Source organism: Mauremys mutica, chromosome 1 (assembly GCF_020497125.1).
Source record: "Mauremys mutica isolate MM-2020 ecotype Southern chromosome 1, ASM2049712v1, whole genome shotgun sequence".
NCBI lineage: Eukaryota > Metazoa > Chordata > Testudines > Geoemydidae > Mauremys > Mauremys mutica.
The window spans coordinates 66691987-66719798 of NC_059072.1; the positions used below are offsets into that span (position 1 = coordinate 66691987).

General features: G+C 40.2%; 1 protein-coding gene across 1 annotated transcript in view; it reads left to right on the forward strand.

Moving 5' to 3' along the window:
• Positions 1-27812, forward strand: part of MYRFL (myelin regulatory factor like) — a 66565-nt gene continuing 38753 nt past the window's right edge. Inside the window, exons 1-10 of the mRNA XM_044996683.1 lie at positions 1-46; positions 6917-7007; positions 11107-11174; positions 11265-11523; positions 12653-12735; positions 14671-14821; positions 23213-23408; positions 24735-24811; positions 25904-26014; positions 26871-26961. Of these exons, the coding sequence (XP_044852618.1) occupies positions 1-46; positions 6917-7007; positions 11107-11174; positions 11265-11523; positions 12653-12735; positions 14671-14821; positions 23213-23408; positions 24735-24811; positions 25904-26014; positions 26871-26961 (1173 nt within the window). The remainder of the gene's footprint in view (positions 47-6916; positions 7008-11106; positions 11175-11264; positions 11524-12652; positions 12736-14670; positions 14822-23212; positions 23409-24734; positions 24812-25903; positions 26015-26870; positions 26962-27812) is intronic.

A 27812-nucleotide genomic window follows, 5' to 3' on the forward strand; every position in this document is an offset into this window, starting at 1 on the left:
ATGGATGTGGTGGGAGAAAATGAGGCCCTACAGCAGTTCTTTGAAGGTAAGAGTACATTTTCTAAAGTAGCTCAACAATTTCTGAAAGAGAAATTATTTCAGATGGCATATGCATCTTAATAAGACATACTTAGTATTAATTTTTTTAATTTGAATTTTTAGTTTGGGGAAGAAAATATGTGGAAACACTAAATATTCCGATATTTACACAGAAGTTCCATGTAACAGGATGCAAGAGTAAATGAGGACTAATGACATAAGAGCACTGGAAGGATTCCTTTATGCTCTCCTTTATACAGCAGAGATAGAAATAAAGGAAACCATGATCCCCAGGAGTTCCCAGTGATGAATGACAGGGAGGAAAGTACCAGAGAATGGCTGGATCTCCTAGTAAATGTCCAGAGCTCTTTAAAGAAAATCCTCAGGATATGGCAATGTCCATGGAGCTTGAGAACCATTTCTCCCCACCACAGAGTGGGAGCCAAACCCTGCTCAGCATGACGTTATTCTATTGAAGCTGACTGAACATCATGGACTTGGTGTCTTTAGTCCTCTCCCTTGGACTTTTTTGGGAGGCTGTAATCTGACCTTCAACTTTGTCTAATTTTCTTTCAGTAAAAACTTCTTCAGTAAAAATGTCATCAGTCAAACCTCACTATAGTCTCTACCTTTCCTCTTCATCACAGTTAATATGCATTTTAATATGGCCAAATGTAAATGTATACCTCTAGGAACAAAGAATGCAGGCAATACTTACAGGATGGGGGGCTCTATCTTGGGATGTGGTGACCCTGAAAAAGATTTGGGGGGTCATGGTAGTTAATCAGCTGAACGTGTGCTCCCAGTGCAGTGCTGTGGCCAAAAGGGCTAATGTGATCCTCGGATGCCTAAATGGCAATTTCTAGTGGGAGTAGAGAGCTCATTTTGCCTCTGTGTTGGGCAGTGATGTGACTGTTGCTGTATACTGTGTCCAGTTCTGGTGCCCATAATTCAAAAAGGATGTGAAGTGGGGAGAGGTCAGAAAAGAGCGAGAATGATTAAAGGATTAGAAAACATGTCTTATAGTGATTGGGCTCAAAGAGCTCCATCTATATAGCTTAACAAAGAGTACTTACATGGGGAACAAATATTTGGTAATGGACTCTTCAGTCTAACAGAGAAAGATTTAACATGATCCAATGGCTGGAAGTTGAAGCTAGACAAATTTCAGACTGGAAATAAGGTCAATTTTTAACAGTCAGGGTAATTAACCATTTGAATAATTTACCAAGGGTAATGGTAAAGACTCCATCACTCGCAATTTCTAAATCAAGATACACTCTAGGAATTATTTGGGGGAAGTTTTATGGCCTGTGTTATGCAGGAGGTCAGATGACATAACTGTTACCCCTTCTGGCTTTGGAATCTATGAATATTTCCATTCTTTGATTTCTGTAATCCAATAAACCTAATTTCTCAAGTCTCCTAACACTGAATGCAACCTGTTCAAAATGGTTGGTCAAATTTAGATGATAGACAAAAAACATGCTACTTCCTTATTTTTTTTCTTCCCTGATTTTTCACTTTGTTAAAAAAATTTAATTTGAATTGGCTGGGATATTTGTTCTCACTGCCATAACTCAGATGTAAATACTCTTGATGTGAAACTGGACCTTAGTGTAATATAAAAAAGCCTCATCCAATACATTAACTTATTTAATTAATAACTATAGATCTCCCGTTACCCTCTGTTCCTTTTATAAACTAAGGAGTTCATACTATTAATGTGAATCTGAGAAAAAATATACTGCAAATGAAAGTTAAACTGTTTCTTCTCTTTGCTTTCAGAAAGATTTAATTTTGCATTAAACAGACTGGTGGGTTTCTAACAAACCTTGCATTGTACTAAGGCCTGGTCTACACTAAAAAGGGGGTTCGAATTAGGGTACGCAAATTCAGCTACGTGAATAGCGTAGCTGAATTCGAAGTACCCTAATTCGAACTACTCACCCGTCCAGACGCGGCTCCCCCGTCGACTCCACCACCACCGTTTGCAGTGGTGGAGTACCGGAGTCGACCGCGGCGCTTCCGGAGTTTGAACTATCGCGTCTAGATCAGACGCGATAGTTCGAACTCCGAGAAGTCGAACTCACCGCGTCGACCCGGACGGTAAGTGTAGACTAGCCCTAAGTAACTGTTAGATATTTTATGAACATCAGGCATTTAATCTGGGAGGTCTGTTCAAAATTATGTCTAAGCATGCTGGAAGTACCTGCAGAGCACCCCGTAAAGATCACTTCCAAAGCAAGGATTTAGGAGAACTATGAAGCATACACTGGTGACTTTTGTGGAAATGATAATGCAGCAATGGAATCTCGCCCTGGGAGAATTCCAGCAGCATTTTTAGCGGGCGCCACTTCTCTAACTATAATCACTAAGGGTTTTAACCCTTTAAGTATACTGGATGTATAGCATGTGTTCTGGGAACTAGATGAAAGCTTTATCTTACAATTAATGTCAAGTAACAAGACACAGTTTGGAAAGATGTTTCCTATACAATATTTGTTCTTCTAAGTAGAGTGAGTTAATAGCATACCATTGTAATACAGGTGTCATACAGTGCTGGTAAAAGGCTGAAAATCATTTTCTGGCCACATAGTATGAGTCAAGGTTACAAACAGCTTAATAACCTTGTCATATGACAAGAGTTGGTGTTCAGAGGCCAGTAGCTACTTTTAAAGCCACAGATAAAGCACAAAAAGGAGCAAGTATGTTAGCTGGATTTTGCTTCAATTTAGAGTAGTTGTCACACTCACTGCATATGATGTCAACTACTATTCTATTTTTTTGTAGGTATCTATACTGCACCCATTACCATCGTATTTGAGATAATTTTAGTAGTGTAAAGAGACTACACATCTATCACTTGGTGTTTGTCCTCTTTTGCTGTCCTCAAAGAGCGAAATGTATGGAGTGGAGTGTCTTGTTTTGGTGGTTGTTTGTTTTTTTTTAAATTGTTAAACGTATCTGTTATGTGTGTGTTAGAGAAGGCAAGGTCAAAGAAATACACTTTTCACTTGGCAAGGAAAATGGTGAAGTTTGTGATGGTCCTTAGTTCCTAGGGCAGTTCATTGCACAGGCTCAGACCACCTCCAGAGAAGGTCCTCAGACAGCTTTACTCTTACAGTTGAGAGTTCCATTGTGCCAGAGGAACTGCTGAATTGACCACTATCTTTGTCCAGGAGCTTTAGGTGATGTTTTCAAGTCCAGACCCTGGAGCACTTTGAAGATAAGGACCGAGACCGTAAACTGGATTTGAAATTCTATAGGAAGCCAGTAGAGAGAGCAGAGGACAGGTCTGATGTGTTCACAGCAGCCTGTGTTGCTCAAGAGAGTGCTGCAGCATTTTGACTAGTTGGAGTTTCCTAAGCACTGAAGGTTTCATGGCCAAGCATTTCACATTGCTGTCGTCCAGCCGAGAAGTGCAGAAGGCACTCATAACGGAAGCCTGGTCTTCATCTGCCAGAATGGGTCTGACCTCTGCCTAGGCAGGGCTGTGGGGTTTGGAACATGCGTTAACATCATCCGGGGCTCTTATAATTTCACATACAATGTTGCCACACACATTTTATTAGGACAATACTGACCAGCAAATTGAGGTTTCCAATGATACTTTAAAGGCATAATTTATACAAAGATTATTACAATGGCATGTTGGGTGTGAACACATGTATTCCATCAAATACAAACTTTTTTGTCACTAATGTAAGCAGACATTATTCCAAACACCTATGGGATGTGTGTGTGTGCGTGCACCATTTTTAGGTCTCTTCGGATCAGTGCTGTTTCACGATTGCTACAAGGGTGGAGTGGCAGACATTTTAACACAATTTTTGCTAGGCACAAGTTTAAAGAGAAAATATTTCAGTGTTCACAGGTGGAAATAAAGAGCAATTTCTACTTGGATGAGAGATTGGAAAATGAAAAAACGAAAGGATGACTGAGGCAAATCTTTCCTCTAAACAGGAAAGTCTTATTTGGGACATATTAGAAAAAGGAGATATCAAGTTCACCCTCTGAGAAAATACATTGAGGGCACAGTAAGTCTGGGAGCAGGTACCTTAAAGACCTTGTCTGTCTTTTTTAAATGTTCATGTTTAACCTGTACAATGAAGAGGTCGTAAAAGTATTTTTTTTGTTCTTTGAGTGTTTGCTCAAGTTGATTCCATTTTAGGTGTGTGCGCGCCCATGTGCACAGTTGTTGGAGACTTTTGCCTTAGCGGTATCCATAGGGCCAGTTGTGGCACCCCCTGGAGTGCCACGCTCATGCATTGGTATATTAGGTGCCAACCCTGTGCCCTCTCAGTTCCTTCTTACCGCTCGTGACGGTTGGTTGGAGTGCCTCATCTTGCCGTTTGCAAGAGCGTTAGCAGTTCTTCACAGATCTTTGTTCTACCTAATCTGAACATAGTTAGTCTTTGTAGTGTTAATTTAGAGTACTTAGAGTCCCGGCTGGCACTTCTTCCCCAAGCAGATCATGCCCTACTCGCCTGGCTTCAAGTCATGTGTGTCATGCAGCAGGCCGATGGCAATCAGTGACCCCCTACGACAGCTGCCTGAAGTGTTTTGGGGGAAGCCCATAGGAGGACAAGTGTCATATTTGTAAAAACTTTCATCCTCGCACAGCTTGGAACCACCCTATAAGGTCTTCAACAAGGACAAGGTCCAGTTGAGACAGCACCCGGCTTTCCTGCCCAAGGTGGGGTCTCAGTTTCATTCAAGCCAGGACATTTACTTACCAGTCTTCTTTCCAAAGCCGTATAAGTCAGAGGAGGAGTGTAGACTGCATGCCTTGGACATTAGGAGGTCACTAGCATTCTACATTGATGGAACCAAGCCATTCTGTAAGTCTATGCAATCACAGTGGCTGACAGGATGAAAGGTCACCCTGTATCCACCCAAAGAATTTCTTCTTGGATCACCAGCTGCATCTGCTGCTGCTACAATCAAGTGAAGGTGCCACCCTGGCAATTGTACCACCCACTTGACCAGAGCACAGGCCTCTTCAGTGGCTTTTCTGGCCCAGGTGCCTATCCAGGACATCTGTAGAGTGGCCACCTGGTTGTCTGTCCATATATATGTATGTCCCACTACATACTTACCCAGCAGGCCTGGGACAATGCTAGCTTCAGTAGGGCAGTACTGCAAGCCGCAAAACTGCACATTCTGATCCCACATCTGTAGATACTGCTTGAGTCACCTAGAATGGAATTGACATGAGCAAGCACTCAAAGAAGAGGGAAAAAAAGAAAAACCTATCTTTCATGACTGTTGTTCTTCAAGACGTGTTGCTCATGTCCATTCCATTACCTGCCCTCCTCCCCTTCTGTCAGCGTTGCTGGCAAAAAGGAACTGAGAGGACGTAGGGTCAGCGGTGCCTAATATACTGACACATGAGCACGGCATTCAAGGGGGCACCACAGCCAACCCTACAGATACCGCTAAGGCAAAAGTCTCCGATGACTGTGCACATGGGTGTGTACACACCTAGAATAGAATGGATGTGAGCAACACATCTTGAAGAACAACAGTTATGAAAGGTAGGTAACTGTTTTTTCTGTGTGTTTACCATACTTGAAATGTTAATGATTCCCACTAGGTTTTGCTTTTTAAAATTTGACTGTGATGAAAGAGGGAATGTCGATCACACCTCTTCAAACTATTCAAACTCTTCCCTATTACCTGTTGTGCTGAGGACAGTAAAGCTGGGATTCTGTAGCAAACAGAAGTGTAACTATTTTGGTAATGAGCGAGTGATTCCTAAATACACATTTCATAAATTGCTTTGTGATCACAGAACATAGTAGTAGTTGGAAGTAATGCTACAGCTCGGCGCTGGCAGGTACATAGAAGGGAGTTGTGTAAACTGACAGATGCAGATTTGGGTGTTGGCAGTTAAATGATGTCCAAAGTTACTAGCAGAAGTCATTTCAGGTTGAGAAGAGAAAAAAGTAGAGCAGAATGGAACTTAAGAGTATAACCATTTACACATGCAGATGCCTAACGGTGTTGTCCATGCAGCCTTACTTACACTATATTTATTATGAACCCAGAAAGGCCACAAAGTATTTTTAAAAGTAAGATTGTTTATTGTTCTAGGGAGTTCCAGCTGACTTTTGAAAAAGTCCTTGTTAATGCTATAGACCTTATAATCATAAAATCCATTTATAGCCTCCAGTTACTAAGCAACGAAGGACAAAGTACTGAACCTTTCCACTCATTGCTAAATTCTATATGTTAGTGCTTTGGTTTTGTAAGGAAAATATCAGGAAGACTACACCTAGCATCAGATTTCTGATATTTTGTTCTGTTCTTCTAAAGTTAAACCAATTCAAAGGAAAGTGTATTTTATGTTTTTCAAAGTGTTTCAAAAACAGTTTGACAGCCCAAGTCTAGTAAATGGAGTAAAATATTAGAACCCCTGATTTCTAAACTAGTTGCTTTGTACTGATCCCAGCGAGCAGATGACTATGAAATGAAATAGTCTTCAATACCTGCATTTTAAGGTGCAAAATATGGACCTACATCTACCTACCTTACACTTACATTTCATTGAATGACATATGCAAACAATGGTTCTCAAAGTGTGATGTGAAGAAAACTTCTCATGTCTAGAGCTGCTCTGTCATCTCCCACTACCTCTTCCATGCTGCCAACTGCTTTCCACATTTCCCATCCCTCCTTTCATACTCGTGCTAACAAGCGTGGCCCTTCTATCATGTGTAGGAGGGTTTTGTCTGAAGGCAGGGGCGATGTGGTTGTCTTTTGTACACGTGAGAAAGTGGGCTACAGCATTCTGCATTTGCTGGAGTTTGGAGTATTCGGATCTGGCGGAACCATGTGCTGAATGTCAATCTTTCTTTGTTTTTACTTGAAGGGCAAGATGTGCATGGAGCCCTGGAGAATGCTATGGTGGATACAAGTATGTTGGAAGAATTCCTTGGCAGTGACTTGGAATTTGGAGCCTTGTATGTATTAGCAATGAGAACTGAACTTGTTAGCACATTTCTTGGGTTCTGTTATCACAACATTGCTACCATCTGAACACAGCAATCACACCTCAAATGCCATTCAAATCTGTGTTCTGCAGAAAGTAACTTGATCAAATAGGAGCCCTGATTCTTTCTTGAAGCTATATGTCTTGAAAATAGAGAAAGGGATGGCAATTGAAACATGATTTTCTTATAAGGTACAGTAGGCTTAAAAGGGTGGATGATACTGAAGGATAGGCTCACTGATAACTTTCACATTAGTTATTGTGGTAAATTTAAAGGTGTCAAACATATTACTTTTTTTGTGGATAAGAACTGTTGCTTCCATCCTAATGTCCCTTTCATAATTAAGAAAAGACTCATTGATCTCTTTAAAAAATAATTTGTAAATTACAACAATACATCATCCAATAGAGCATAACTGAGGACAACTTACTATGGACCACAAATCCGTCAGACATTAAAACATAGATAATTCATCCAAGCTGCCAGCTGACTTTCATTTAATACAAAAGATTATTATTCAAAGCCTGAAACCTGCCAACACCTGGTCAAAGAAAGTTTGTGGGGGCAGGAGGGTAAAACCTCATGCCATTTCTCATTCTGGACATACACATGCACTGCACAGATTTACAGTGGGCTAAGTAGGCTATTACTGACCCATTTTCATTAATCAATTAGGAATAAACTTTATCAGTTTGCAGGCTGAGAAAAAATAAGAATATAAGGAATGCTTTACTTGCACACTTCTCGTCTTAGTTTTTAGTATCACTAAGCATATAGAAAGAACCAGATTACAAATTATTAAACCTCTTTTAAAACGAGACTTCACTTCTCATGACTATATTGTATTGCCAGTTAACAGGTTAAATAGGAAAAATCTACTACTACTACATATCTACTACATTAGATATAATATTATATACCTGTAGATAACTGCTGTATAATCATGTAACTCTTAGTTATATAATGTGCAAAATATCAAATGTATCAAAATAAAATGTATTTTGGGGGCTTAACTGATTTTGCACTATAATGAAGTGTAGTAACATTTTATTAATTATTAGATTAACAGTTCAATAACTATTCTTGTCAAATTTCTGTAACATTGCAATTATCTGAATTGAAGCATAAAAACAAAAAATAAAATCTTTCAGAGAAATCCATATAAAGCCACATAAAGAGCCTTGGCATATTTAAAATACAGATAAAAGAAAATTATATGCAATTCCATGAAAAATAAAAGTATATTAATAAAATGTTTTCTGTTTTTTTAAAAAAGATATTAATATTATTAAGAAGGCGCAAGGATACAATATTAATACAAAAGACATCATGCAGGTGCAGTGAATATAAAAACTGTTCCAAATAAGTTTTTGGACTTACATTTTGAAATGATCTTTAGGAACAATGCATACTATGTTGCAAGCACAAACAGGGTAGAATCTCACTGAGTTGCTGTTATATGCTTTTTTAAAATTGTGAGTGCCATGGAATACATCATCTGCATTTCTCTCCTTTTGCACAGTGAAGCTGAAGCAATGTGTGGTTTCCCCCACTTTTTTCCATAGTAAAAGCAAAAGGTGAGGGGCAAATGAAAAGTAAAACATTGAATTTTTGTTTCCCAAATGGATACTTAATGGCTGTACCAAGTTTGTGATTCAAGTTCATTTCAAACATATTTTTTCTTAAAACACAAAACAATGGTATTTTCCCCAACTTGAATCTACAGTAATTTCCTTCCTCTTTCAATGACTGTTTACTTTCCTTCCTCTAGTAGTGTTTAAAATATGTTGTTGGACTTTCGTTTGAAATATTTTAACTGAAAACAGAAATTAGGTGGGTACCTGAGGCAGTGTTTGAAACCAGGAAACATGCATACAGTATATAGAAGGGAAGTTGAAGACTTTTATAGATTTACAGTTCAAATTTTATGAGGCAAATTAGTTTCTTAACTCTAGTTTGTTAAAGTTAGAAAACAATGTTTAAAACATTAAACAGTTTTTAAACGCTCTAGAAATATCTCCTTACTCTGAAGAAAACTTTAAATGTTATTCATACACTCATTTCTTAAAGGACATTCACCAAGTCAAATCTGGCCTAAAATGTAGGTTTTATAAATGTGACATTTTATTAAAACCAAGAGCAACAGAATGTGGAAATGCACTAGAACATGTAAATGAAATGGACGGCAAACAAAAGTGAAACTGACTTGTCTTTCAGAGTGTGCAAACTAAGACATAAAAATTAAACAGTATAAATAGTAGAATGTAAACTAGATCACTGAAACTCTATTTTAATCATAAAAGTGTTTGCAATAGAGGTAAGGGCATTTTTGAGTTAATATTTTTAACTTAACAGCATCCCTTTAAATAATTGCTTTCTATTTAACCTCCAAGAAGGGCAGCAGGTGTTGTACAAACAGATAGTGCTCCTCCCCCACACCCACTAAAAAAATTCCTTTGCAATTAGCTTTCTTTTATTAACCTGTCTATTTATAAATCTTAAGCATCAATTTCTCAGGCAGTGTTTCAAAGTAGAGATTGAGGCTGAAATTTACAAAAGAGCCTATGGGAGTTAAGCACCCAACTCTGATTGAATTTCCATTTCTGTTTGGATTTAAACAATTCCTACCTTTAAATGAGGGTCTCTTCCAGTTCTGGGCAAATGATAATGTTATTGCATAAGCAATTCCCTGTCTTGGGCTCCTTTGAAAGTCCCAGCCAGAGTGTGTGTGTGAGAGCTGCCTTTCGGCCAACATCAGGAATTGAATGGGGGGGAGGAGGCTTCTGCAGCTTGAAACGAAGAGACAACCTTTTAAGCTGAGAGCTGTAACAGACCCCATGTTGACTGGACACACCGGGGGGACACAATACACTGGCTAGTGGGTTACATACACATGCAGCTCTTATCTTTACAGAGGCTGGCCAGATAGCAAGTGTGAAAAATTGGGACAGGGTTGGGGGGTAATAGGTGCCTATGTAAGAAAAAGCCCCAAATATCGGGACTGTCCCTTATGGAAGTAGAGAAAGGGATAAAGGAATTTGAACATAGAGATCTTAGTCTCGCGTTATTAGAGTCAGTGTCAGCCTGACTTTGTTAGCCTGATCTTGCTCTATTCCTAGCTTCTGGCTTGTTGCTCCAAACTCAGGGAGGACTCATTTTTCTCCCACACTCTATAGAATCAGGACATCTGGTCACCCTCTCTTTACAGGCCATTTTAATGTAGTGTGATGTCAGAGACTGGCTTGCATGGTTATGAGCCTAACAAAAATATCATTTATAATGTATTTTAATTCATTCAGATTTCTAAAATGCAACCATAGGCACCAAGACTGCTCTGGGCGGCTACCCCTATGTCGAACAAAGTGGGAATGGGGTTTAATACATGGTATGAATAGCTGGTCTTAAATTATGAGGTTACACTGGCTTTTGTGGTTTTGCCTCAGCAGGGCTGTGTGCATTTAAAAAAAAAACAATAAAAAACCAATCCTCTGTATTCCTGAGCATTTGGGGGGTTAGCTATGAAAATACAAATATTGGCCCCCTGTTAATGTCTTCCAAACTGAGCTGAAAAATTGTTTGGATGAAAAATGAGTCCAAATAGACTGCCTGGGGGCTCTGAGCAAAGCCCACATCTTGCCTGGAAACCCTACCCTGAACTCCCTCTTTCTTTCCCAGTGAGCTTGCAAGGGCCTAGCTCTTGTTTCTATTTTAATCAGACAAATACAAATACAAATTCAATCCCCTTCCATTGTGTCCCATGCCCTCTCCTCCCCACTCTTCCTACTTTGTGTCTCTTAATTTCCACAGTGCTGAAGTTCTGGAGGCTAAAGCATAAGCCAGAACAAATTGTCTAAAGCTGATACCTTCTGCTGATGAAGCTACTGGGCATCGCCCATCCAGAGCCTAGAGAGAAAGGGAATTTTAAATTTTTATAGGCAGGCCAAGCCTTTAAGGCTACCAGGTTCATATGTTATGAATTACTCGTGTGGTTTGAGGTAGTTAAAGATTGGCTTATGGTTATTATGCATTTCTTTTCATAGTGAAATAAAAATATCCTTTTCATCTCCAGGCAAAGCCAGTTACCAGACTCCCCGCCAGATTCAGGATCAGAGCCATATTCTCCACCACAACTGAAGGGTGGGTTGTGTGAGTTCTAATCTTACTGTACTATTAGCATTCTTTCTATTCTCTTTACGATTTAAATGTTTCATTTGTTATTCCTTGCAGCTTTACATTATGATGCTTTAGGACCCACTGAACTGCGGCCGTCACTTTCCTTCCCTTCTGCGGGGGCACCCGATACATTTCCTTGTAGATACCCTGACAGTCTCTCTGACCTGAGCACCAATGGACATCCCGGCGGTGTTCCCCAAGACTGCTGTCTCAAGACAGATAATGCCGTGTCTCCCTGGAATACTTCTATATCCTCCAGCTGTCTAGGTTTAAATTATTCCTACGTTCAGCCAAGGGCCTCTCATAGTGCTGGGTAAGGTATAATTTTATTATGTAGGAAGGAAGGCAGATACAGAAAAGGGAAGGTGGCACAGCTGCTTTTTAGAGCTATATGGTTTCAGACTGGAAAGAACCACATGTAGAAAAATACTGATGGGTACAAGTTTCTCCACATGGTGGCTCTGTTTATACATTTATGGGATCCTTATCAGCTATTGTTCTTTAAGCACCATATTTTAAAGATTAAAAATCAGATTAAAACCAAAAGCAATTAAATTCAAGAAAAAGTTACAAGGTTAGAGAGAGATTGTAAGCTAATGAGTAGCTGGGATGGCAGAAATATCTGTGGTATTTTACAACACCCATTTAAGGGGTTTTATTTTCACGAGTTAACATTCTTACATGCGGCATGAGAAAAACCAGCTTATTTTATTTGTGTGATAAAACTGAATACTCATTATATACTTGATATAGTTTTCAGCCACCAAAATGTGTTGGGTGCTTAATAATAAAACAAATAAAAATTAAGGCAAAATCCCTTTTCCCTCAGTGCCTAATCAAAAGATCTTGGCAGGAAAAGGGAAAGAGTAACCATCTCCCAGCTTGTGGATTGGAACCTATTTTGGCTTATAGCCCTTGACCCTACACCTGTCTGGATGGCAAATAAAAAGTCTCAAGGATCCGTATAGTGGCAGATCCTCCAGCCCTGTCTCTTCCCACATGTAGAACTAGACTCCATGCTGCACAAGAGGTGCAAACACCCTCCTGGGCTCTTTATCATATCCCCTCCTCCTTATATAGCAGAACCACTGTAAATGGCCTTTTTCCTTATCCATGGAGGAGGGAAACAGAGTTTGCCCCTGCTTGACTAAACCCATTCAAGAATAAGGCTGGGATTTTAGTACAACTGGTTCAAAACAAATGCAATCTCTGTGGTGTGCTGTGTGTGTAAAACTTGCTTTAAAAAGGGTGAATTCCATGGTCACATGGAATAAAAAGGACGCTGGTATTTAAGACCGAAAAGCATAAGTCACTTAATTCAGTAAAAATAAAGCAGAATCAGAACTCAAGTGAAAATTCTGTTAGAAATCAGGTACTTGGGTGTTATCTTATAACTTTCATTATTCTGTGGAGTAATAATGTACAATGCATTTTTTTTTAAGTATTTCCCTGGTATCAGCTAAAAAGAGAAGATTGTTAGATGATGCCACTGATTCTCCACCATGGACTAACAACACTCAGCAGGGTAAGTGTTTCATATTGTTGACCACTAGGACATTTTGACAGTCACGCTAGTGCTGGCTCAGAAAAGATAACAGTATTAAACCTGGAAGGCTCCTTCAAACAATTCTCTTTGCTGTTTTTTCAAAAGTGAGGAACAATCTGTTTTTGCAGATTACAGATGAAGCTTTAAATGTTCACTCACTGAATGCACTCATCAGTCAAAGGGTTCTGTCCTTATATGCATGAGCCTGTGGAACATAGGAGATTCTGTACTCTGTTGACCTAGTTGACACAAAGTCATCTAGGACATGGAAACCATCTTGGGTTAGCTTAACAGGTGATTAATGAGGGGGGCAGAAGGAAGGAAGAGAATGCATTTCAGCTTCACTTGCCATCTGATTTGACAGCTCCCATTCTTCTGTAAAATGTATCCATATAGGAGTCTGACAAAAGCGCTTTATTGTTTTCTCCCCAACATTAATATAATTCAGGGTTTTATCATGATGAAAATGCTGAATCTATAAAAGTCCATATGTACCAAAAGACTCATTGGGCTTCTACAGGAATGAATCAACATTGGCATATGAGGTTGTATGTGACCAAATAGTTCACAATGAACAATTTATCTGATGAATTGAAGCCTTTCAATGAGAAGCTTGTATTTAGCTGTGACTCTGTTGCGTAGCTTGAAAGCTTGTCTCTCTCACCAGCAGAAGTTAGACCAATAAAAGATATTACCTCACCCACCTTGTCTCTCTAATATCCTGGGCCGGACACAGCTACAACAACACTGCATAGTCAAAAGCCTGTCACTCTTTCAGACTTATAAGTCATTTGAAATTATTCGATCAATTTTTGTGGTGGTTTCTTCTATCCACTAGTATATGGATTGACCAGAAACCTTTCTTTAAGTATCTGTTGTTTGAGCTGTGTTGGTAAATTGTGATTGGTCAGATGAGTTGCACAGTATTGCTACTGTTCCTGATGGAATGGATAAACAAACAGTTGTGGATGCTTGCATATGTGAATTTAAAATGTTGGGTTTTAATAATGGCGATACAGCTCTGAAATTTGCTCTGTGCAAACATCTATGTCAGTAAAACTCAGTGGCTCAATTTTAGTGTACTGTGAGCACGCAAGGGGCTCAAACATGGCAGAAGGAAATTAGTTTAAAAATCGAAATGAGTAACCAGAGAACATTGTTTGTAGTATTCACCCAGTTGTCTGTCAAAAACACAGTTATTGCAGCTAGGGGCTCTGGGTTGCAATTATTTCAACAGTGCTGTGCTTTTTCTGTCACACCATGGTGCCTCAGGCCACATACGGGTTCTTGGATTGCTTGCTCACTGCAGTGTACTCTATATTCTGGGCTGCACTCCATTTATTTGTCTCCCACATGAAGTGCTCCTCAGCCTTCATGACATGTGGAGTATCTCAAGCATCAGCATTGACCCTGGCTGCTTCAAGCTGATGTAATTGGCAGTCTGGGATGTTTCTCATTATAAAGCATTAAGCAGTGATTGGCCAGCCAATGAATGGCTGAATGTTGCTTTTTTTTTTTTTGCTATGGAACTAAATATTTGTTCGTTTGGACTGGTGGATTATTTTAAGCTTATTGCAAGTGGGGTAATTGATAATTCTGGTATTCCTTCTTTCTTTGCTAGATCATGTCACAAAATGATTATTTCAAAAGTTAAAATGCTTAGCGAACAAATTATTTTTTTTGCCACGTAACGTTTTTTTTGGTAGAAGAATGAAAAGCAATGCTACCGGAGTGATAGCTTACAGAGCATGGGAAAGGTAAAAAAATAACACATGCTCTGTGACAATAAAATAAGGCAGGCAAATATTTTTGGAATAGCTACAAAGGAAAACAATTTTATTTACTAGTCTTCTGCAGTGTTACTGGCTAGCCCTGGCATGTAGCAAATAAACTATCGCTTTTGTCTCTTCACAGTGACAGTAAAGGACTGTGGCACTGAAGTGCAAGAGTATGACAGCGATGGACAGAATGTAGCGGCTGTGGACAAATGTTATCAGGCTCTAACGTGGCAGCCGTATCAAACTTCTCACTGGAGCGGCTTATTTAACTATAGTTACGAAAAACTGTAAGCACGGATGTTTACACTTGGATTTATTTTTGTTTGCATTGAGCTGCTGAAATGAATAGTACATGTAGTTTTCAGAATGAAACTGGAGGCAGGGGAGAGGGGGCATGTGACAGTCAGAAGTGAGGATGAAATTGCAGAGAGATCTGATAACCAGATTTTAAGGAATCACTGAATGTTCATGCCAAGCAATCTGATATATTTTTTTTCAACACAGCAGATGGACCCTAAATCAGGTAGATTCAGGCATGAGAACACTTCCAAGTTAACTTAAATAGATTTGATTTTTTTTCTCCTTTTAGCAAAACAGATTGGAACAAGTAACTATTGTACATACTGCACATTGCCTTCCCATGGCTTAAGGCCCTCTTAATGTAGTTACCTTCGTTACTTTGTTATTGGTGCATGGGCGCTTATAACCTACGCTACAAGGTTTTAATATTGTGCACCTGTTTTAGAGTTTGCCTGTACAGACACAGAATTTTGCAGCAGTGACAAAAGGGGGTAAAAAACCTCCCCAACATCAGCACACCACCTTGGGAAAGGTCACTCCAAGTTCAATCCCCCCTTTATCCCCCGATTTTCTGTGTTCTAGTATTCAGAGAACTTTTTTTCAGCAGAGGTTCTTCCACGTTAGCTTGTTTATCCCCCCAGGGTTGAAGTAAACAATTAGTCACTGTGCACAGTAGAGAAGCCTTTTAAGTGCTAGTGTTAGCTTGTATTTTCCTCCAGCTCCACCCTCCTCTCTCCCTCCAAAAATTAAAAAACACTTGGCAAAAAGAACACTTTCCAAAAAAGGTTAATTCGGGTGTATCCTGTTCAGCCCTGAACACTAGTGTCTCCCATTTATACACACACCACACTGTAGTAGCAGTATGAGGTGTGGGTTTGTTTGGTTTTATTATTATTTTTTTTAACACCACCCCACTCTGAAGGGACTATCTTAAGGGTGAGCCAATAGTTCAATGTCTCTGCCTTTCAAACCTTGGTGCCTTTGCTGGGAAAGCCTACAAGCCTCCCAGTCGGCTTGGAGAGGTGATTGTGGCCTGGATACCTCTCCATGTGGAAGTGACCTGCCACATCCAATATATTGCATATCAACTTTTGGTCAATGGCTACATTTCATTTGTGGATTAGAAGTGATAGGCTCTGAATGCAGTTTTATCAGCTATTTAATCCCTGATATGTTCAAAACTTAAAACTGATGTTCTAGAAGCACTTTTTTGGTGCATTATATCAGGGAACAGATACTATGATGATTACCATAAAAATACCTAAATAGATAAATTATTACCATTATTTGGAAAATGGATTATAGTATCACTTAGGGGGATTATCATCTTTTTTTTTTCTTTTTAGTATAGGTCCGTGTTAGTAGTCTTTCTCCCAAGATGCATTGTAGTTATCATCTGCATACAGAATTTCTCTGTTTCCTGATATTATATCCTGTTTGAGTCAAAATAACATTAGTATTATCACTGCTAAGTCTAAATAGATTAGTCTAGATGGACTAAAGGTAAAAAATCCACTGCTATCTACATACTACACAGACCACAGTGAGAGATTATGCCATACTCTATCAAAGAAACTGAGGAATCACCTGATGAGCATCCTATACAGCAAACAGGAAAACATCAAAAAAGAGCTCTCCAACCTGGAGACTCTCATAAATAACCAAACTTCCATACAAACGGACTTCACCAAAATAAGACAGGAGATCTACATTACTCACTTCACCTCTCTACAAAGGAAAAAGGACTGTAAGCTGTCTAAACTCCTACCTGCCACATGGGGCCACAACCGTGGTACCCCTAACCCACCCAACAATATTGTCAATCTATCTAACCACACACTCAGGACAGACTATTCTTCTGGGCTATCTCAGGGACTCTCTTTCTGCCCTGCCACCCCCACTAACATGATACAGTTCTGCGGCGATCTGGAAGCCTACTTTCGCCGTCTCTGACTCAAAGAATACTTTCAGGATAACACTGAACAGCCCACTGATACACAGTTACCCTCCCACCAACAGCACAAGAAGAAAAACTCCACATGGACCCCTCCTGAGGGTCGAAATGACAGTCTGGACCTATACATAAAATGCTTCCGCTGACGTGCACAGGCAGAAATTGTGGAAAAACAACATCGCTCGCCTCATAACCTAAGTCGTGCAGAACGCAATGCCATCCACAGCCTCAGAAACCATCCTGACATTATAATCCAAGAGGCTGATAAAGGAGGTGCTGTTGTCGTCATGAACAGGTCTGACTACCAAAAGGAGGCCGCCAGACAATTCTACAGGCCACTTCCCTCAGATCCCACTGAGGAATATACTAAGAAACTGCACCATCTACTCAGGACACTCCCTACACTAACACCGGAACAAATCAACATACCCTTAGAGCCCCGACCAGGGTTATTCTATCTACAACCCAAGATCCACAAACCTGGAAATCCTGGACGCCACATCATCTCGGGCATTGGCACTCTCACTGAAGGACTGTCTGGATATGTGGACTCTCTACTCAGACGCTATGCCACCAACACTCCCAGCTATCTCTGTGACACCACTGATTTCCTGAGGAAACTACAATGCATTGGTGACCTTCTGGAAAACACCATCCTAGCCACCATGGATGTAGAGGCTCTCTCTACACAAACATCCCACACACAGATGGAATACAAGCTGTCAGGAACAGTATCCCTGATGATGCCACAGCACAACTGGTTGCTGAGCTTTGTGCCTTTATCCTCACACATAACTATTTCAAATTTGATGACAATATATACCTCCAGATCAGTGGCACCGCTATGGGCACCCGCATGGCCCCACAATATGCCAACATTTTTATGGCTGACCTGGAACAACGCTTCCTCAGCTCTCGTCCACTCACGCCCCTTCTCTACCTACGCTACATTGATGACATCTTCATCATCTGGACTCATGGGAAGGAGACTCTGGAAAAATTCCACCACGATTTCAACAGCTTCCACCCCACCATCAACCTCAGCCTGGACCAATCTACACAGGAGGTCCACTTCCTAGACACCACGGTGCAAATAAGTGATGGTCACATTAACACCACCCTATACTGAAAACCTACCGACCGTTATGCCTACCTTCATGCCTCCAGCTTCCATCCCGGGCACACCACATTGTCTACAGCCAAGCACTGAGGTACAACCGCATCTGCTCTAACCCCTCAGACAGAGACCAACACCTACAAAATCTCCACCAAGCATTCTCAAAACTACAATACCGACACGAGGAAATAAGGAAACAGATCAACAGAGCCAGACGTGTACCCAGAAGCCTCCTACTGCAAGACAAACCCAAGAAAGAAACCAACAGGACTCCACTGGCCATTACATACAGTCCCCAGCTAAAACCCCTCCAAAGCCTCATCAGGGATCTACAACCCATCCTGGACAATGATCCCACACTTTCACAGGCTTTGGGTGGCAGGCCAGTCCTCGCCCACAGACAACCTGCCAACCTGAAGCATATTCTCACCAGTAACTGCACATTGCACCATAGTAACTCTAGCTCAGGAACCAACCCATGCAACAAACCTCGATGCCAACTCTGCCCACATATCTACACCAGCGACACCATCAAGGACCAAACCAGATCAGCCACACCATCACCGGTTCATTCACCTGCACGTCCACCAATGTAATATACGCCATCATATGCCAGGAATGCCCCTCTGCTATGTACATCGGCCAAACTGGACAGTCTCTACGGAAAAGGATAAATGGACACAAATCAGATATTAGGAATGGCAATATACAAAAACCTGTAGGAGAACACTTCAACCTCCCTGGCCACACAATAGCAGATCTTAAGGTGGCCATCCTCGAGCAAAAAAACTTCAGGACCAGACTTCAAAGAGAAACTGCTGAGCTTCAGTTCATCTGCAAATTTGACACCATCAGCTCAGGATTAAACAAAGACTGTGAATGGCTTGCCAACTACAGAACCAGTTTCTCCTCCCTTGGTTTTCACACCTCGCTGCTAGAAGAGGGCCTCATCCTCCCTGACTGAACTAACCTCGTTATCTCTAGCCTGCTTCTGGCTTGTGTGTGTGTGTATATATATATATATCTGCCCCTGGAAATTTCCACTACATGCATCCGACGAAGTGGGTATTCACCCACGAAAGCTCATGCTCCAAAACGTCTGTTAGTCTATAAGGTGCCACAGGACTCTTTGCTGCTTTTACAGATCCAGACTAACACGGCTACCCCTCTGATTCTAGATAGATTGTTATTGATCCTAAAAAAACTTACTGTTTCCTCTTTTTTTTAGAATTTTGTTTCTAAGAAAAAATTACCATTTTCTTTTTACCTTCACAGCAGATGGGATTCCATTCTGAAACATGTCGTCTCAAGTGCCAATTTGTTCTTGTTACAAAAGCGAAGATGAGTTGGATCTAAAATTCTAGATCTGAAAATTCCCTTGTTCTGGGAAAGTTTAAATCTGAGCTGTGTGGCTTTGTGGCTTGTTTCTATCAAAAAAAAATTCTCAAATTTCAGCTAACTCTTAAGTCATGGGTTACTTTTGAAAATCTTAACTGCTGATTTTTGTGGGTCTCGGTTTTGGGATATCTCATCTAAAACCCCTTAAAGCGGCCTGAGTTTTCAATGGGTGGATACTTAGCACTTTCAGAAAAGATGGCCTTTTTATGGTCTCTCAATTTGGACACCCAAAATTTAATAATTATTTCTGAAAATTTTGGCTATTGAGAGTTAGTTTTTCAGCCTTCAGCAGTCAGAATATAAATGCTAATTAAAATAAAATCAGGCGGTGATTCTGCAAACACTTAAGAATGTGCTTAATGTTATACACATTAGTAGTCACATTAAGTTCAATGGAGCTATTCATGTGTGTAAAGTTAAGCACATGTATACGTTTTTCCAGGATTCCGGCCAGTATATATTTATGAGAAATCAATAGTCTTAACTGCAGGAACCCAGTTCATATAATCTTAAGCTCACATGATCTGTGAAATGAATAAACTGCCTGGAGACTTCAAATCAAGAAAATGAGAATTAAGCTGTTTATTTTTAATTCCTAGCTACAAGTACAAAAATTAGAAGGAGGAAAAAGTAATTCAGTATTTATGTAGGGCAGCCATTCTCAAACTATGGGTTGCGACCCCAAAGTGGGTCGCAACCTTGTTTTAATGGGGTCACCAGGGCTGGTGAGGCCAAAGGCCAAAGCATGAGTCCCACCGCCCAGGGCTGAAGCCCGAAGGCTTCATGCCTGGGTGGCAGGGTCAAGCTTCAGCTTCAGCCCTGGGTGGCGGGACTCGGGTTACAGGATCCTGCCTGGGGCTTGAAGCCCTTGGGCTTCAACTTTTCCCCCCTGCAACTCGGGGTGGTGGAGCTCAAGCTTTGAGTTCACACCCATCTCGCCTGGGTGGGCAGGGCTTGAGTGGGCTCAGGCTTTGGTCCCCTTTCATGGGGTTATATAGTAATTTTTGTTGTCAGAAGGAGGTTGTGATGCAATGAAGTTTGAGATCCCCTGATTTAGGGGAAACAGAATTATGTATTTATAAAAACAAAAACCCTAATCTGTTTATTTTCTAGTGCAAAAATGTTTACAATTCCCTTTAAATATTTAAATCCATTAGTTAGCAAACTATCCCCCACTTGCTGTTTATCTGTTTAATTTGTTGCTGCTGCTGCAGCTAAAGGATTTATTTACAGCTACATTTTAAAGAGATGTGTAAGGCATTGTTAATCAGTGCACTACAAATGGCCTCATGTCACGGCTGGCTGCCTTCATAAGACACGTACAGGGCATGGTCCTCCAATGTTTTATGCGCATGATTATCTTTTTTCACGTGAATAACTTTACTGACATCAGTTGGACACTTGTGCATAAACGTTTGCATGGCCTGGGCCTGAAGGTTCTGATCCCGCAACCCCTCTGACCATGGAACTGATATCGACTTCAGTGGCAGCTTGAAGTCGAGGAGTGTGGAGGGCTTGAAGGATTGGGGTTCTCAGTCTGTGATTTTACTCTGTGGATCAGATTACACCTCCCCCTAGACGAGTGGGAAGAAAGGTATGAGAAAGCATTTCTCTTCCCCACCCATACACCTTGGGCCAGTGCAAGGCCCTCCCAGTGCTGTGAAAGAAATACTGTTGGGTTTGCTAGCAACCCAGGTAGAGGGGTGCTGTGTCAAGTGGGTGAGCAGAGCCATGGCCCAGACCCCTCCCCTCCTCTCCTGTATTCCAGGAGAGTTGCACTGGAGGAGCACTGTCAACATTACAGAGACATAGACAAGTGAAGCATGCTGTCTTCTCACACCAGCACTCCAGCAGTCTGGCTCCTCCCCAACTGCACCATGGCTCAGACTCATAAGAAACATAAAGGAGCCCTAGTTAGGCAAAGGAAAAAGCTGATCACCCTCAAATCCCAATAAAATTCCTTGCAAAATCAGACCTAGATACTCCATGTGTTTCTTAACTGCTTTATGAAGATGTACCTGGGTACAGTAGGTAAGAATCCAAACATGACAGTATTCTTCAGAATAACCTTCAACCCAAATCATTCCTCTTAGGGAAGGGAGAGCTGTCCTTCTATTTCTTGACCTGTGTCTGCAAATGTTCAGAAATTGCTTTAAATCGTCAGCTTATAAATTGGCATTGCCCTAACATAGAAGAAATTTCAAAATTTATATAGAGGCTTAAAGAGTTTCTTCAGCGATGATGCTTTTAAGACCTGATATACTCGTTATGACTTACGTTAAAAAATAAGTGAATTCAGAAGCAATATGGTAGTTTAGGAAGCCTTTATAGCTTTGCTGTCTATGCCAGAAAATCTATGATTAAAGTTTGTTCAAAAGATAAAGTCTTTATAAATCTTTTGTAAAATCTTTATATTAAATCCTTCCAACCTATAATGAGCAAATGAATGGATTAGTCTTGAAAAGCTGTCATTAGTGGCTGTGCTAATGAGGGGTTCCATAGTGGAATTTGATCATCATCATCAAATCTCTCATTAATGAGGAAAGTCTTTCTTCATATCAGGAAGATTTGCCATGTAGTCCTGTTACTTCAAGATTATCAATCACTTACGTCAGCAAACTGCAACCATTGTCTGGGATGGCTAATTCGCTGGCTCTTTCTGGAAGATCTTTTGACCCCTTTGCCTGATGTGCTCTGAATCAGGGAATATAAGGACAGAGAACTTGTCTCTCTCTAGCTGATAAATTATCCCTTCCACTAAGTAGAATAGGGTTCCGTTACTTTGTGGATGAGGAACCGTGCTATAAAACAGTGTTTTATAGAGATCTTTCCAGGGTGCATGTGTCAACAGTTGTATGTTTGGCCTGAGTAAAACCCTACTCCATTTCAAAAGCTACTGTGAAAGTGTTTGGCTGTAGGAATTCCAGAACAAAGCAAGATGTCTACTTGGCTCATCTGCATGTCAATAAACATAATACATTTTCAGCTCAGTTACTTATAGTGGTGCTTCTTGAGCTCTGGGAATAAATTTGTAAGCGAGAATTATGTAAACTTCCCCCACTCTTAACCTTCATATATGTAAGGTGCCAGAGTAGAATTATGAGTCAATTTAAAAAGAATTCCTATTCCTACCTGTATGAAGATAAAAGAAAAACACATGTAGATCTGTTGCTCGAGATTACATATCTTACTTTAATTTCATCATTAGGAATCACTGTTGCAAAAAAAGTGAACATCGTTCTGGGATGTATTAGCAGGAGTGTTGTAAGCAAAACACGAGAAGTAATTCTTCCACTCTACTCCGCGTTGATTAGGCCTCAGCTGGCATATGGTGTCCAGTTCTGGGCACCACATTTCAGGAGAGATGTAGACAAATTGGAGAAAATCCAGAGAAGAGCAACAAAAATGATTAAAGGTCTAGAAAACATGTGAGGGAAGATTGAAAAAAATTGGATTTGTTTAGTCTGGAAAGAGAAGACTGAGAGGAGACAACAGTTTTCAAGTACATAAAATGTTGTTACAGGGAGGAGGGAGAAAAATTGGTCTTGTCTTCTGAGGATAGGACAAGAAGCAACGGGCTTAAATTTCAGCAAGGGATGTTTAGGTGTCGGACATTAGGAAAAACTTTCTAATTGTCAGGGTGGTTAAGCACTGGAATAAATTGCCTAGGGAGGTTGTGGAATCTCCATCATTGGAGATTTTTAAGAGTAGGTTAGACAAACATCTGTGAAGAATGGTCTAGATAATACTTCGTCCTACCATGAGTGCAGGGGACTGGGCTAGATGACCTCTTGAGGTCCCTTCCAGTCCTATGATTTTATTATGTATTTAACTCCACCCAAAGGAACATAAGGAGGGTTTGTCACTGAAATGTACATTTGCTTACTGCAGCTGTTCCTGTTTTTGTAGCCCTGATGTAGGATACCACATTGTCACAGACAAAGGATTTAATTTTTCAACAACAGATGATGCTTTTGTATGCCAGAAGAAGAACCATTTCCAGATCACAGTCCACATTAGTGTTGTTGGGAATCCAAAATATGTCAAAACCCAGCTGGGGTTGAAACCTATTGAAAAGTTTTACTTGAAAACTTTTGGAATTAAGGTAAGTCTCCCTGTGCTTTTAATTTCTCTTCATTATAAGTATGTGATTATCAATAGAGCAGAAGGAATAGTGCAAAAAGCATTTGCAATCATTTGAATAAAAAACAGAATGAATTTAATTACTGTTGACCCTTTTTGTTAGTTTTTTGGTGACTGATGGAATGAGCAACATTTTGTTCATCAGGATATGTTCAGATCGTGAGATTCTTGTGCATACTTGGGCAGATGTGTGCTGAAGGGTGTAATGTTTGTACAGCTATCATGACAACACTCATTTCCCTCCTGTTAGTTTGTCATCCAATCAGGGAATGCAGATGGTACCATGTGACTTAGGTGGTCAGTCACAGACAATGAATTAGGACTAATTGAAAAAAGTAGTTCACAAAAATGGTACAAATCGAATTCTATTCCCAGACAATCTACAAACAGAAAAAGGGCTAATTTGGTCATTATGAACAATTCAGCCATCTTGATTGATCAAGTTTACTGTATACATAAACAGTGCAGGGGTGGGAGGAGGGTACATGGTTTGGGTGTGGAATGACAGTTTAGAGGAGAATTTCTGCAAAACAAAACAAAATTTAACCAAGCTCTCTCCAGTCACTCAAATGGGACCCAAAATTTCATCTCTCATCCTCAGATGCCTTTTGTGTATAGCAATGCTCTTGTATTCAAGTTCTCCTCTCTTTGGAAGATTTGCCCTAGCTTTTATTTACCAGAAGAGGGTAGTAGTTTGAAATATTTGTAAAGGTATTTTTACAGCATAGTTAATAACTTTGCTTTGCTTCATGCTTCTTAGAACGCTAATGCATAGTTAACTGGTGGAACTCACTGTCCCATGGTATTATTGGAAAAAGAGCTTGACAGGACTGGGAAAAAGTTTAGGCATGTCTAAAAAGAATTTCTGGAATTTTCTGGTTAGTATAAATATTCATAAAAGATATCCACACTCATGCTTCAGGACATAAACCAACCATTAACAACTTGGGATCAGGAAGAAACTTTCCCCTTGACATATTATTGCATAATTTTCCATAATGGAGGCTTTACGCCTTCCTTTGAAATGTCTGTTATTACTAGCTACAGTGGGATCCATGAGTCTGGACTAGTGAAGCATTGCTCTGAACAAGTGGCAATTCCTGTCACTATATATGTGGTTCCACAATAATGGAGAGAGTTTGGTTTTCTAATTAATGTGCATATTGACTTTTGGTCTATTCTCACTACAACTCTTTATATTTATTTGTGAGAAAATTAACCTTTTAAAAGTGTAACTGGTCACACTTTAAAATTTGTACTTGAAAAGGTTATTTCCTTTTAACTATAGGTGGACGCCCCAAATCAGATAATCACCATTGAACAGTCTCAGTCGGACCGAAGCAAAAAATCTTTCAATCCTGTAAAGTAAGAATTTTTTCCCCCTCCCCATTCCCCTCACCAGGTATTGTTGTTTCATGGCAAATAGATGGTAATTCTAGGCTTCTCTTACCAACAGAAGTTGGTCCAGTAAAAGACACTACCTTAATCACTTTTTCTCTCTAATATCTTCGGACCGACATGGCTCCAAAAACACAGCATGTCATATAGATATGACATAGAGAAAAATTGCCACATTAAGTTTCAGAAAAGGTTACATCTCCTATTCAAAAATCCACAGCGGTAAGCTCTGAATTGGGAAGTGGGGGACAGATTAGCCCGTAGCCTTTTCTGCCATGGTTCTTTTTCTAGCTACCAAGGGATAGATTCTCAACTGGTGTAACTTGATGTAGCGTCACTGACACCGAAGGAGTAACATTTATTTACACCAGATGAAAAGTGGACATGAAAATGCAAATTAGATATAGGTAAAAACAAACCGGAGAGAAATTATGGTTTAGTTAATGTGTTACTGTAGGTTGAATGATGTATGGTAGTGCCCTAAATTAGCAACAAATACCCATGTATGTTAATGGGCCTACTATGTGTGGCTCTTGGTGCAGAAATCATAGAATATCAGGGTTGGAAGGGACCTCAGGAGGTCATCTAGTCCAACCCCCTGCTCAAAGCAGGACCAATCCCCAAATAGATTTTTGCCCCAAATCGCCCCCTCAAGGATTGAGCTCACAACCCATTTAGCAGGCCAATGCTCATACCACTGAGCTATCCCTTCACTTAGTATATGAATGTTACTAATACTCTTGGTTGGATACTGTACATGATTGACTACATTCACCCCCTTACTGAACTATCTGACAGGATGTTGTGATCTATTGGTTAATGTGAGGCTGACGTGCTTTGGTCCCTAAGTTGAAAGGTGTCATAAAAGAAGAAAATGTGACATTTTTATAAGTTGGGGAGCATTCCACATCTACTGAGGTGCCTCTGCTGTCAGCTCAGTATATTAAATCAGAAAAATGAAGCATATTAATCAGCTTGAGCAAATCTGCAGGACAATTAGAAGTGGTCCAGGTGAGGGTGGTGGTTTGCCCCTTAACTTGTTTCCTTTTTCTGTTTTAGACTTGATCTACCAGCAGACCAGGTAACCAAAGTGACACTGGGAAGGTTACATTTCAGTGAAACAACAGCAAATAACATGAGAAAAAAGGGGAAACCTAATCCTGACCAAAGGTAGCGTGATGGTCCCCTGGGAGCGGGGGTGTAAAGGGGGAGTGACCTGGCTTATAATGAGGCAGATATACTGAAGTCAGTGAAAGTTTGTGTTGCCAGCTCATGATTTCATCCTGAGTTTTATGGTCTTTGGAGTCTTTCTTAAAGACCCAACTCCTGAATAAAATTATGTGAGAGTCTGTTTTCATTTTATTACAAAAAAAAAAGAAAAAGTTTCTAGTCCTCATGGTTGCAGCACAAAGCTGGAAAATATCACCCAAGTTATACCTTAACGCCTCAGAAACCAGAATGCAAATAAAAAGAAACCTGGATATAGAGTTTAAAAGCTTATTTATTTGTAGCCAATCTCATGAGTTTTGGGGGGCCTGATTCATGATTTCTTGAATGGTTGGAGTTGGACATAACGAAGTCTTTCTGTTGACTTCAATGAGCATTGGGTCCAAAGAGTATTTATCAGAGAATGAACTAAACGGAGAGTAAGAAGTGTTAATTTTCCTCCCATACTGCAAAAAAAGTTATGTTTAAAATACAAGATTTAAAATACTGAATAATTTGGCCAGAAAATAGTGTGACAGTCAGTGTCTGGACCCCAAGGGGAGGGGAACCACGGGACTGGAAGGGTTGTAGGAGTAACCAGGCTGATGGAAGCCTGGGTGAGACCTTTATGTTGGTAGACTGACTACTGTTATCAGGGCTCTGAGCTATGGCAGCATACTATTAAGACACCCACAATTATAAGGCAGGCAGTGACAGAAGCCCTTGCTGGTCAGGGTGGTCCACTAATGTCACAGATATGTTATGCCTGTGAAATTATTTCAGCTTTCTTGTTAAATCGTTGAAATTAATTTAATATTAGATACTTCATGCTGGTGGTTGGACTATATGCTGTCAGTCAGGACCAGTCCTATTTATTGTCTGCACATGTCTCTGAAAGGATCATTGTGAGGGTAGGTACACATTTATTTGAGCCATATTCTTATTTTCTTTTCACAAGGGAGAATGTCTGGGTTATTGTTGGGCAGTGTGCATTTTATAATTGTTTGTAGTACACATGGTGATTTAGGGATCTTAATATTTTTGAGGGCTTATTGTGAGGCTATAAATAGTTCTGTATGTCTGTGTGTGTGCATGTGTGAAAGATGGACACGTTTTAAGAGGCACACATGTTGAGAAGGGAGTGAGAAGACACAAAAATATGGGGAATTTTCGAAAGCTCTTGGATTGTTTTTAAATTATGCGCAGCTTGTAATCTACAATAGGCACCTGATACTTTTGAACAATTAACTTTTGAAAAAGCGTGTGTGTGTGTGTATCACATTTATGAAAAGGAATTTAGAGTAAGGGATGTCTTTTGCTCTGTCCTTTGAATACAACTTTTAGGGCAGATCCAACTGGACCCAGTTTTGCTCATTTTTAAACATGCAAGGAATCCTTCTAAATAGGACTACCCATGCGAGAAATGTCTACAGGATTGGGCCCACGAGGGGTAGTGTCCCCATGATTTTTAGAGTGCAGTTCTATTTTCTGAAAAGTAACTCAAAATGGCATCCTGAAATTCCATATTTACTATCTCCTGATTATTTTTGTATCAGTTGTGCTCAGTTTACAAATAATAAGTTCTAGCTTCCAGGCCTGCAAACTTTCTGAGGTTGAGAGTCAAAAACTTCCCAGTCCATGCCTCATCCCCCATGTCAGATATTCTGCAGGCTAATTTATGCCCTTCATGACACCTGTGCAGTCCCATTGCTTTCAGCGGGCTTAATACTGGAACTTAGTAAACAAGTGCGTTGATGAGGTG